This window comes from Trachymyrmex cornetzi, unplaced genomic scaffold (assembly GCF_001594075.2).
Source record: "Trachymyrmex cornetzi isolate Tcor2-1 unplaced genomic scaffold, Tcor1.1 scaffold21, whole genome shotgun sequence".
Classification (NCBI taxonomy): Eukaryota; Metazoa; Arthropoda; class Insecta; order Hymenoptera; family Formicidae; genus Trachymyrmex; species Trachymyrmex cornetzi.
In genome coordinates this window covers 6,869-18,476 of record NW_017296741.1, presented here as the reverse complement: position 1 = coordinate 18,476, position 11,608 = coordinate 6,869, and the positions used below count along the sequence as shown (strand labels likewise).

General features: G+C 36.2%; 2 protein-coding genes across 2 annotated transcripts in view; one reads left to right on the top strand and one right to left on the bottom strand.

Moving 5' to 3' along the window:
* Positions 1 to 3,384: 3,384 nt before the first annotated feature.
* Positions 3,385 to 10,003, bottom strand: LOC108759949 (ubiquitin-protein ligase E3B). Its single transcript, XM_018505684.1, has 16 exons — positions 9,260 to 10,003; positions 8,564 to 8,716; positions 8,170 to 8,497; positions 7,900 to 8,088; positions 7,614 to 7,805; positions 7,358 to 7,547; positions 6,989 to 7,231; positions 6,731 to 6,902; positions 6,510 to 6,628; positions 6,267 to 6,382; positions 5,753 to 5,955; positions 5,175 to 5,475; positions 4,508 to 4,900; positions 3,972 to 4,136; positions 3,729 to 3,840; positions 3,385 to 3,591 (listed from the first exon to the last, which is right to left on the bottom strand). Exons 1-16 carry the CDS (start codon positions 9,421 to 9,423, stop codon positions 3,419 to 3,421), a joined length of 3,213 nt encoding a protein of 1,070 aa, XP_018361186.1. The 5' UTR covers positions 9,424 to 10,003; the 3' UTR covers positions 3,385 to 3,418.
* Positions 10,004 to 10,677: 674 nt separating this feature from the next.
* Positions 10,678 to 11,608, top strand: part of dx (deltex E3 ubiquitin ligase) — a 3,729-nt gene continuing 2,798 nt past the window's right edge. The window contains exon 1 of the mRNA XM_018505545.1: positions 10,678 to 11,194. Within this exon, the coding sequence (XP_018361047.1) occupies positions 10,935 to 11,194 (260 nt within the window). The 5' untranslated portion in view covers positions 10,678 to 10,934. The remainder of the gene's footprint in view (positions 11,195 to 11,608) is intronic.

Genomic DNA, 11,608 nt, shown 5'->3' with positions numbered 1-11,608 from the left:
ATAATTAGTTTATAGTTGCAATACATGCAATTAGTCAACAAATACTCTCTCTCTCTCTCTCTCTCTCTCTCTCTCTTCAAAAATTTTTCTCTCAGTGCAAAACACAATAATAAATCTTCAAATAATAAATATTTTGTTAGCCGATACTGGTCGATTTCAAAAGCGTTACTTCCACGAATTCTTATCTGAATTTTCGTTCCTCTTTTTGGCAATGAAACTCGAGTTTTATCTTCTTTTTCGGCAGGAAGGGATCGGTTACTTAAATGAAGGAAAGCGAATGCACACAACATTAACGCAACACCTTTTGCGACGTGTGTATATATTTACACGATTGTATACCAATCCTCACCGTATGAAATTAGCGGATCTCTCCCGTCCTTATACAGAAATCTCCTCTTCTTATACACAGAATCTTAATAATTTAAACCATCGATTACAAACGGCGAGCGGGACGGCCGTTGCATAATCAAAACGAGTGATTTACACAATGCGTCGTCTTCGTTCGCTTTGCAATTGTAAGAGAAACTCGCATTACAGCGCATTTCCTTTTGTTTCCTTTTTAACAAGTCTAGTTAATTAATTATTATACTTCGTAAATGCAAAATTCAGTTATCACGGCGAATACAAAATCATCTTACAATCGCAAGCTTCCCGTTCGATACGCCAATCTTAAAGTCTATTCTTACACTGATAGCCGTCTCCTTTAAACTTTATCGTTCTTACGACGAGTAAACCCACGAACCGGAGTATTCGCTGTTGTTCCATTTTAATAAATGTACACAATCCCACGCTCACGCAATACCTTTAATAGCTAAATATAATACCTGCAATCACGCAAATTTTATAAGTATAATATAATATTGTGTTAATATAAATATATATTATAAAATAAGTAAATAAAATAAGAGTCAATTAAATTGTGCATTCTGTCGTAAATAAAATAAGAGTCAACTGAACTGTACACTCTCTGTCGAAATCAATAGATATTGCACAAACATAACAAGGCTGAGTTTACAATGTATTGCTCGGTAAAAAAAAAAATAGTGATGTTATACTGTGCATGTCAATAGGAGAGTTTTTATATCATCAGTCGATCCGATATCCTCGAAAAATAAAATTGTACAAAATGTTCAACAATGAGTCTCTCCATTTTTGTGTTTCATCACGCTGGCTTCGATTTGAATCACGATTGCATGAGCGCAGGTTTAAAGCTCGCTTGCAACAAACGCCTAATCATGTAAGAAAATATCCAAAAATTACATCTCATGAATCGTTCGCCCTTTATCTTTGGTCTATCATCAAATTCTCTCTCGTCAATACCTCTCATATCTACCAGAAAAACATGTTTCGAAAGGTAAAGCAATAACAATATTACATCATTGGATCGAAGTTCGCTTTTCGTACAGAATACCGCAGTCCGTTTGTGTCCTCTTTCTTTTCTTCGTATTTGTAAACATACGCATGTATCCCGCACGCGTTGCGATTATGGCGAATTTTGCAGATAAAACTCACTCCGTAACATCCAAAAAAAAAAATTTCACTTATTTACACTTGATTAAACCTGAGTCAAACAAGATAAAACTGTTTAAGCAACTGGGCTAATCGTTAGAGCTATTTAAGATAGTAAAAATGTGATAAAAATGATAATATTGAATAATTGATGTGTATAAATTATAAATTTATCAAGTTTGCCCGCTTACAATTTAATTTTTTCATCAAACAGTTTCTCATTCATATGTCACGACGATAAAATTTTCCTAGAGATAAATAGAAGGAAAAATATGCATTATTCCAAAATTAAGAAAATACTCTCTTTGTTTTTTTCATTCTTTAACCTCTTGTTATTCATCCAGCTTTTTGTTATGGATATTCAGAGAACTTTTCAATCCTCGATTCCGCGTGAAATACGACGAGATTCTTGTCATAATCTCCTTCGGAACAAACCCAGGGGACTTCTCACCCGCAAGCGCCCGTGGGAATTGTACCTTTAGATCGTATTAAATCGATTAAACGGCATGTCGCGCCAATAGTCCGTACAAAAACTTTGAGAAAATACAATAGCTTTTAAAATAGATCGCGGTCTCCCCGGTTGATTCTTCTTCGTATCGGGGAAAACTTTTAGAAATTCACAAGTCGTTTTTTTGATTGCTCACGGAGACTTATTTCGCACGCGTGCTGGTTCGTTGACAAGGTATTGCCTAGCTTCGAGGATGTTCCCTTGTAAATAGTAACAGGAGTGGTGAACCTCTTCCGAAGAGTGCGAATATAAGTTCAATTGAATCAATAAACAGTACAGACTACGGCCTTTTAAAATTTTTATTGAAAAAATGCGTCCACGATAGTTCAAAATGCAATGATTCCAAAACTCATGTTCATACATATAGTTTTCTTACATACATGTACTTTTCTTATTTTAGATCTTCAATACATTTCTTTGTCATAGTTAAAATTAAAATATGTAACTAAAAAAAAATCTTTGTTAAAATATAGATTCATAAAAAATTATCTAAATTATATTTAATAATTCGTAAAAACAATTTAAAAAATAATAAATGATTCACACACACAATAACTTAATTTATAATTTCGTAAGATATTATGAATTTTTTTTTACGACTATAAATAGTACCTTTTCTTGCTTATTGATTCAATGTCTGAAGTAAACGTCCACCAGTGGAGTAATCTATAACAAATGTTACCTTCAACGTTATCTATGAAAATAATTTTAAATGTCCGCCACCCCCGATCTTAATGTAACGTTGATCAACGATTCTATCCACTAACAAGCGCACAATTATCTCAGCGGTATTAAGCTCATGAGGTATGGTGTATTTCACATCGGTAATGTGTGCCTGTATAAATATATATCGAAGACCGCAGAAACGAACATTATAAACAGGCTTCACCCTAAAATACTTAGCTCTCGTCATACGATGAAATTTATTTAAATATACATATATGTATGTCTAACAGTTATCTATTCGCAGGTTCGTTATTGTGTACCTTTATGTTGTACATTCTCATGTTGCTTCATGATACCATCAATCCCCGAAGAATACCAAGGTCGCAATGTTTTTCCAAAAAAGAAACTGCGACGCTTTTGAGTGACTTCTCTAAAACGTTCGTGTGTTAGCTAAAAATCAACAGATATTTAAACAGCGACGCGTTTAATTGGGCTGTTAATTGGTACTGGATGGGGATAAGGGCGGTTTAGGCATCACTCGACATTGTCGAATCTGAGGTATCGATCATGTCAGTCGACTTTTTATCCCTGCGAAATCTCACGGCATTTTCGATCGCCGATCAAATTGCATCTCGTTCCAACTGTCGAAAACTGTCATGCGTGATGTTTCGACAAATTCTTAGCACAATCTTTTAATCGTCTTTTTTGAAAGTAAAAATGCGTAATCGGCAACACTTAAGAGAGTTCGAAACCGGTATTGCTGGTGACAGCGTAACGCAGTTTCTCTCGCAACGTGCTCTTTTTCTGATAATTCGGCAACTTGAGCAAGTTGAAGCACGTTGACGAAGTGGGCAGTCGATTTTGTGGATCCTTCTTGCGAATCGTAAAGAAACCTCTAATAACGCTGCCTAAATTGCAAAAAAATTTCAAATTAAATTTACCAAAGAATTTGAAGGGTATTGAAAATCTTTCCAGTTTTTCGATTTTATGACTGATTATGAAAAGATTGACTCTCGTCTGTTTTCGAAACTATTTTATAACATACCAATAGTGTCGCCAGTGTCCTCGTCATCGCAAACTTCCACGCATCGTATGGAAAAAGGTGGCTCCAGGTGAGCGAAACCCAGCAGAGGTGACTTCGAGCAACTCGTCACAAACTATCACAAACGTTATTATTATTCTTCAAGAGGATTATTAATTATTAATATTCACATTAAAAAAATCTCAAGAAAATCTTTAGTACATTATTGATTAGAGAGAAATTATTAATTATCTTTGTGATCATTACCTTTAAGAACAAGCCTCTTTCTTCTTCCGTAAAATCCTTCTCTAAGATATCCCACAACCAGCACACTACTCGATGACTGTCGTGAAATCCTCCATAATATTGTGTATGCCTCCGTAAATCTCGCAGATCCAAAGGTACGTTATCACCCGAGATCAATCTCTGTAACTACAAAGCCAAGTGTTCCATGGTAACTTATATATACAAGTATATAAAAAATAATACAATATAATTATATTATTAATATGTATACAATATTACATAGAAAAATTAATCATAGCACTGTATTTGCTTTAATATTTTCATTTCATATTAAATTTTCATCAGAACATATAGCTTACAATTACATTCTAATTTAAAAAGTCATTGAAATAATTTATTAATTTAACTTTTAAGTTACACATTTATAAAAAAAAAATTATATATAATTATATTTAATTTATTATATTCAAATTAATAATTCCATACTGCTTAATTTTGATATCTCGGTCATAGATTGCACTACAAATAAATGTAAGTAAGTGTTCTTGAATTATCACCTCGGGCGTTGAGAACAACGACAGCCACTCGGGATTAATGATCGAGCGGAACCCCTTGATGAAGGCGGTCGTTTGCTCCTTGATCTGATGATACATTCTATAGTGCGCCATGTGGTGGATATATTGAATCTTGTTCTGATTGGTCACGGCGGTGGTGCGCCCACCAGTGATCAGCTCGTGCGTGACCAGCTTGCCGAGCACGTCCTCATCGAGAGAGAACGTCAACTCCAGCTCACGAATATCGCCTTTGTAATGCTTTACTAAAGTCAGGCTACGGTAGAGATCGCGATCTAGTGAAGCAAGCTCGTCCAACCAGCTGTACAACGCACCGCCTGTTTGCCCGGAAAATTGCGAGACAAAGAATGACGCAAAAGGCACGTCTACGACGATACCCTGGAAAGCAATAAGAGATCGATCGTTGTAAAAGAATTGACTTTATTTGAAAATACTGACTATATCTAATTTTTTCTCGCAATAATCTAGATATATCTAGGTAAAACCACATAAAACAATAAATAATATTCACAAACAATGAATAATTAAAATAATTATTGACACATGAGAGAGATTTTTTAATCATTTTCAAAATATTTATTTCGTACATTTTTATTTATAATTGAAGCTAAATTGCATTTACGAACTTTACTGATTATAGATAAGAGTTTACCTCATAAACCGCTTTACCAAGCATCCGTCCGACGAATTCGAATAGTTGCAAGTGATTGTCTTGCATGAAAGATGTGGGAGACGGATAGAGCCGGTTTTCGCTGGTAGCTTTAAATAAATTCAAAGATGGATCGAATACTCGTTTTATTGTCTCTTCCAAGAATTCCTTAAAAACTCCGTCTTGATCGATACCGGCTTCAGCTAAACCTTGTTCGTTTACAAAACGTACCCTAATCACACCTTTCAGAGCTTGTGATGGCAACATGGCCAATTGTCTGTATCCATCCTCAACTATCCGCGTTCTGTAAAATATAAAAGAGTATATTCTACAATAATTGAAAGAATCGTATTAAAATTATATCTACCTTATTGACAAAAAAGTTAAAAAAAGATATCCAGTCTCTGAAAAATGATATTAGATTACCACACAAAGAAAAGATTTGTTCCTTTTGTTAAACGTTTTTTTTTTTTCAGAAAATAGTATTAAATTTAAGAAAATATAATTAAAAATTTAATTAAAAAATTTTTTTAAACTCTTATATGTTTTAAAAAATAAATAAAAATTGTAATATAATAGACCTGTGCACAACAATGAGAGTAGTAGGTGGACTGTTGCAAGCGCTCTCGGTCAAACCCATCACTGCTTTCTCATCGGCTATGTGCTTGCGAAATAATACGACTCGCTCGGAATGGGGAATGACGTGAGGCATTTTTGAGAGTAAAAGTGCTGCGCCGCGTCGTCCCTTTTCCAAATCAGCCAAGAAGCCAGACACTCGTACTTCCTGTTAAAAAAAAAAAATTGTAAATGACTATATGTCGCAAATATTGAAACTGATATATGATACAATCTCTTTATTTTAATTACACGAGGAAAATCAGAAAGTAAAGTGAATTTATTTATTCTTGTATATCTATAATTTATATCTGTAAATGCAAAAATCAATATTAAAAATATTACATTCATTTTTTTAAATATTACATTACTAGAGAGTGTTTATTAATTGATACAATAACGTTTTTTTAGACCTGTAACATAAAATTTTTGTAATATGAATCTAAGGTATTCATAAAATATAAATTAAAATATACTTAACTTGGCTAACCAGTGACCTTCCGGGCAGAACGTTCTACGGCAATCACGTCGATATATTGCCATTAAAAGAATGTAAAGTGAGATAAACAAAGGATTGTTGGATACCGACTTCACATCTATAAAATACAAAAAATTGCATGTATTTATCTTCGTATATTAATCTGATAAGTTTTTTTCTATTTTTCTTCTTGCAATCTTGATTAAGCAAAAAACAATAACAAAAAATGATAGAAATCGACTTACCAAATAAATTAGTGAGAACCGCTTTGTACAAAAATTGATTTAAAAAATATGACATAGTAATGAAGTCCGTGAGCTTGAAGGGATCTTGATGTTCGTACATTTCCATATCGTCTAAGATGCTGAAAATGGAAAATCAAAAGATTAGCGCACATATGAAACTAATCGAGACTAAATTTAATCAAATTGTTTGAAAACAAGTTAAAAAAAGTCATATCACTTACGTAACATAGTGCGTCATACAATCGGCGAACAGTATCAGCATTTGGAACTCAGGTGCTGTGCATTTAGTGTTAGCCGCCAAGAGATCTAGAAACGCTTTTAGACCACAGTGCGGTCCCAGGGTGGTCAAAAACAGCCACATGTGATAAAGAATTTTGCCTTGATAGCATAATCCTATTTTTATATGTACGTGTTATTAGTTGATATTTTTGTATATATGATCTTGTGTATATGATTATATATTGGTTTATTATACATACCCGTTAATATCTCTATCTTCATCTGTGTGAGCGTATGCAACGTAGTTTGATATAGAGAACAGATCAGAGCTATCTTGGTAGCTTCCGGACTGCCTAGCTTTCTGTAGTTCTTAGTGCTGTTGTTCCTATTAGTTCGAGCCTCAAGAAATGCCCGCCGGAAAATATTGGCGCCTATGGAAGAGGTACTTTGCTGCTCTACCGGAGGCGGTACCTCCTTTTCGACGAATTCGATTAGTGGCTGTTCTGAAAATAAAATAGAGAGTAACCAGGGGGCGAATTGATTTTTGTTGATTAGGCTATCACACCTTTGTATACGAATTGTAATTCTTTGTAAGGAGTATCAGAATTGGTAAAATTGATAATTCTTACCAACTAAATGCGTAACGATCCTGCCCGTCCAAAGACAGGCAAGTTGCAATTTTACCGAAGGAGTCGCGTCCTGCAAGGAGGTGTCGATTGTCTGTGCAAACCAGCCTAATACTGGATGCCAATGTGTCAAATTACTCCGTTTGGCGACTACGTATTGTTGACATGCTTCCAGCATTCTTGTCACAACGAACTGCAAAGGATTCATGAGACATTATGGATATGCTTGCAAGAGAAAAAAATTACTACAATAGCTTACCGTAAAAGAAGGAAAGCACAGCTCTCTCAATACTTCTTCCCTTTCGATGTTCGCCAATTGTATCAAATTAGCAAGCAAACAAAGCGCGTAACTGCCCTCCAGAGCATTAAAGACAATCCTTAAATTCTGCTCGGAATTTAGCAACTCCAAACTTCTCGCAAACAGATTATTCGTTATAAACGATGAAATGCACTATAAATAATATCAGAAACTTTACATATTTAGATTAGAGAAAAAAATATCATGATGTGTAACAAAGCTTGTAAACATTTTCTTTTTTTTTTACCTCTGGTGACAAGATATTCAGGTGATAGACCAGAGCTGGTACGCTAAAGATGTTAATTAGAAATAGAGATACCAGTTTGTCAGACATTTGCGAAGAGATCAGTGGTCTCAGTGTCAGAGTAACTGCTGCTGAAAGTGTAACTGGTTTCAAAGCGATTTTCGCTCTACCCAGTCCCTTCATTAAGAGAGCCTGAAATGGAGAACGTAGTTTAGAATTGTTAAAAAAAGAACCAAGACCGTTAGAAAACCTCTCGTTGCATAACAGTGTTACCTGCATAGTAGCATAAAATCCATTGTTAACTAGGTGGCCCATTATATTTGCGCACAGCTGACTCATGCCAGTCTTTAGCTGGTCCATACCCTTCACCTTCTGTATTGCCCACGTTCCAGGCGATGTAAAACTCACCAGAGTGTGCAGTCGCAGAAGTATGGATTTGTGGTCCGATACCCTCTCCGGCTTCAGGCTGTCCAAGCCAGAGAGACAGTGGTATAAAATTGTCTTCATTTGCGATATCCATGATATGTAGTGATCCTTATGGAACGCCACTCCAACGTAAGATATCTTTGGAGACTCGGAATCGAGAGTCAGGACAAGGTATCTAAAAGATCATCTTGATTGAATGATACTCTGAATCTTTGAAGGAATATCGATTGCGTGTACTCACCTACACACTCTTTCTATTCTTTCTTGATCCCTTTCTTTCTTATAAATTATCAAAAATCTAGAAATAGTTCTATACACCTCCAGAGCAGGTTTTAACTCCACTGTTGCATTGTCGACGTTGGGGTCATCAAGGAAATTATTATCAAACTCTTCTCTAAAAATAAAAACAGTCTTGTCAGATAACTGTAATCTTTATATAAAATTATATAAGCATTCTTTATATCAATATGCTTTTATGCTACAACCATAATTCAATTCTTGCAAGAGATAAAAATTTAATTCAAATGTGCTAATTGAAACAATAGTCCAAGGCAAATAAAAATATATTTTATACTAATATATTAAGTGAAATAGAAAACGAAATAAATTAATATATAAAATATCTCTCTTTCTCTTTTTCTCTCTGATACTTTTTAATGATTTGATTTATCTTCGTATTTGCTTGGAATTCTACGAATCTGACTATCAGCAGTATTTATGTACACCACAGAGATAATTGCATATTTTTATACAGTTATTCTACAATATTGATCAAGTTCAATATCAACAACACAGGCAAACTTTTGTTCACACTGTAGCACAAGCATCTTCACATAAACATCAGCTCGCACGTATTTGTATGACCATGTGTAATATTGACAGGTAACTCGCATCTCCATTTCGCGTGGAGAGGGCTTAGGCTTTGTCTCACACTTACAGTATCCGTTTGGTGAACCGAACACGAGCGAGCCAGGCTCGAACGTGAGCCTGAATCAGAGTAGCCGCGGCTTCTCTGCGCTTTTCATGCGCCCGATCCTCGCGTGCTGCCTTCTTCTGCTGCAGGAAGCTGCCCTTCGACGACGAGCCCTCCGCGCAGAACATCCTTGAGTTCTCGATCACCGATCACCCACGCTGGCCGCGGGGCCCGAACAACCCCTGGACGCCTACGCTTCTCCTCCACCTCCACCTCCTCCGCGTCGTCGTCGTCGTCGTCGCTCGCTACTAACCGCGAGGCATCTCCGAGGCATCCTCGTCAGCTGACGGGCATCTATCAGTATCCCCCACTACGTATCCGCTTCTCGTCCGTGCTGTATCGCTTGGCTACGTCGGGATACGCGGCGTATCAGATTAAACCGCGTCCGAACCCGCCTCCACGATGAATTCACTATCGTGGCTTGGGATAGAATTCCAGTGTACTCCAATCACTTCAATCACTCCAATGTCGCCTTTCTTGAGATACCCTGGTCAGCTGACGGGTATTTACAAACCCCCTCTTTCTCTTAGAAGCGAAAATCACCCGGCAATGACGGACTAGAAGATTCAGGGCTCCCGAAGCATATCAGATTGAAGATGAATTAAAGATGAAGTAATTTTCCTTAACATTTCGATGAATTTTTCCCCTCCATAATTTACGAAGTAGGTTCTAGAACCTCCTTTTGTATTCATACATAATTCGCTTATATAATTTTGATGGATCATCCTTATATAACTTTGATGGAAAAAAAATGAAGGGCAGTTATCGATGATTTATATAACATGAATAGTTTTTTTATTTTTACTTGTTTAACCCAAGGGAAAAAGATTGAATTACAAAATTAGAAATTTTACTTTAAGCAATTCTAGCGGTCAAAACGTCGATTAATTTAATCAGTGATTAACTTATGAAATACAATTTTATTAACATTGATAGAATTATTAATTTTTTGTTGGTTAACAAAATTTAAAGCATTTCTGTCAGTAATTTCTACCAATATAGATTAATTTGGAAATCTTTGTTTTTAATTTATTCTTTATTTTTTTCTAATTGGATAAGAAAAAGAAATGAAAACATTTGTTTCAATGCATAAAAATCTCTCAATTTATACTCATCTTTTTTACATTTTTATAACCAAAAATATAAAGACTAAATAAGTTAAGAAAATTAATTTAATTAGTAAAAATGGACATATAAATCAAACGGAATTTAGCTAAAGTCGGCCTAAAATCTTCCTTGGGAACTCGATCGCTCGAAGCTCACGAGCTCTTTCTCGAAGTCGTTTCGATATCGACCTATCGAGTCCGCTCATCTGCCGCGCTTCACACCGTTCACAACGGCATCTTTCGCGTGCACCGACCCTCCCTCAGTTTGCACCAGAGTGCGCATTGGTGCGTTTGTGTTTGTTTTCTTCTGTGTTTCTCCTAAAGAATCCCGGATTTCCACGACGACGTATTTTCGTTTCGCGATTGTAGGACGGGGGAAAAGACAGCAACTGTTTCTCATCGAGTGACGGGAAAGGGAGAAAAGTAGATCAAATTCGCCGTTCATTAGTCCGATTTGCAACGATCGGGTGACCGTCGCGGTGACCGTGGGAAAACTCGAAAATGTTCCCACGCTGCCGCTACGCTGCAAGTGTATGTCGCGTGTGCGTGTGAAATTCCTCACACAGGGAGGATACAGAGCAGAGCGCGGGGCCCGGGGATCGCGGAGAGCGACGGGCAAGAGGATGAGCGCCCAGGGGCAGGAACACGGACACGCGGTGGTCGTCTGGGAGTGGGAGAATCGTCACGGACGTTGGCGGCCTTATAGTCCGGCTGTGTCGCAGCATCTCGAACGGGCCCATTATAAAAAGCTCACGCGGGTGTTTCTCAACGACGCGGATCCCAGCCTCGACAGGTTCGAACGACACGCACGACATGCATTCGATATACGATCTCACTTGTAGTAGTGTAGTTAATTGCACGTGCCTTGCGATAAAAAGTGAGGCAGGTGTATGTTTGGGTTTTGTAGAGAAAAAGAAAAAAGAGAAGAGAGAGGAAGAAGAGAGAAGAAAGAGAGAAAGAGAAGTTGAGAATGGAATGAGCAGATGTATATGGCAAACTGTATAATTTTACTATTAGTGATAATTGATTATTTATCGAAAATTCATCAATTTATTGAATTTTTGGGATTATTTTAGACTTCAAATTTTGCTTTTTATTTTATTGAGAAAATAATAAAAATATGATGATTTTTAGTTGATATGTATTATTTTTATTTTATTTTTAAAAATATATTTTTAATATGTTTTATATATATATATATATTTAT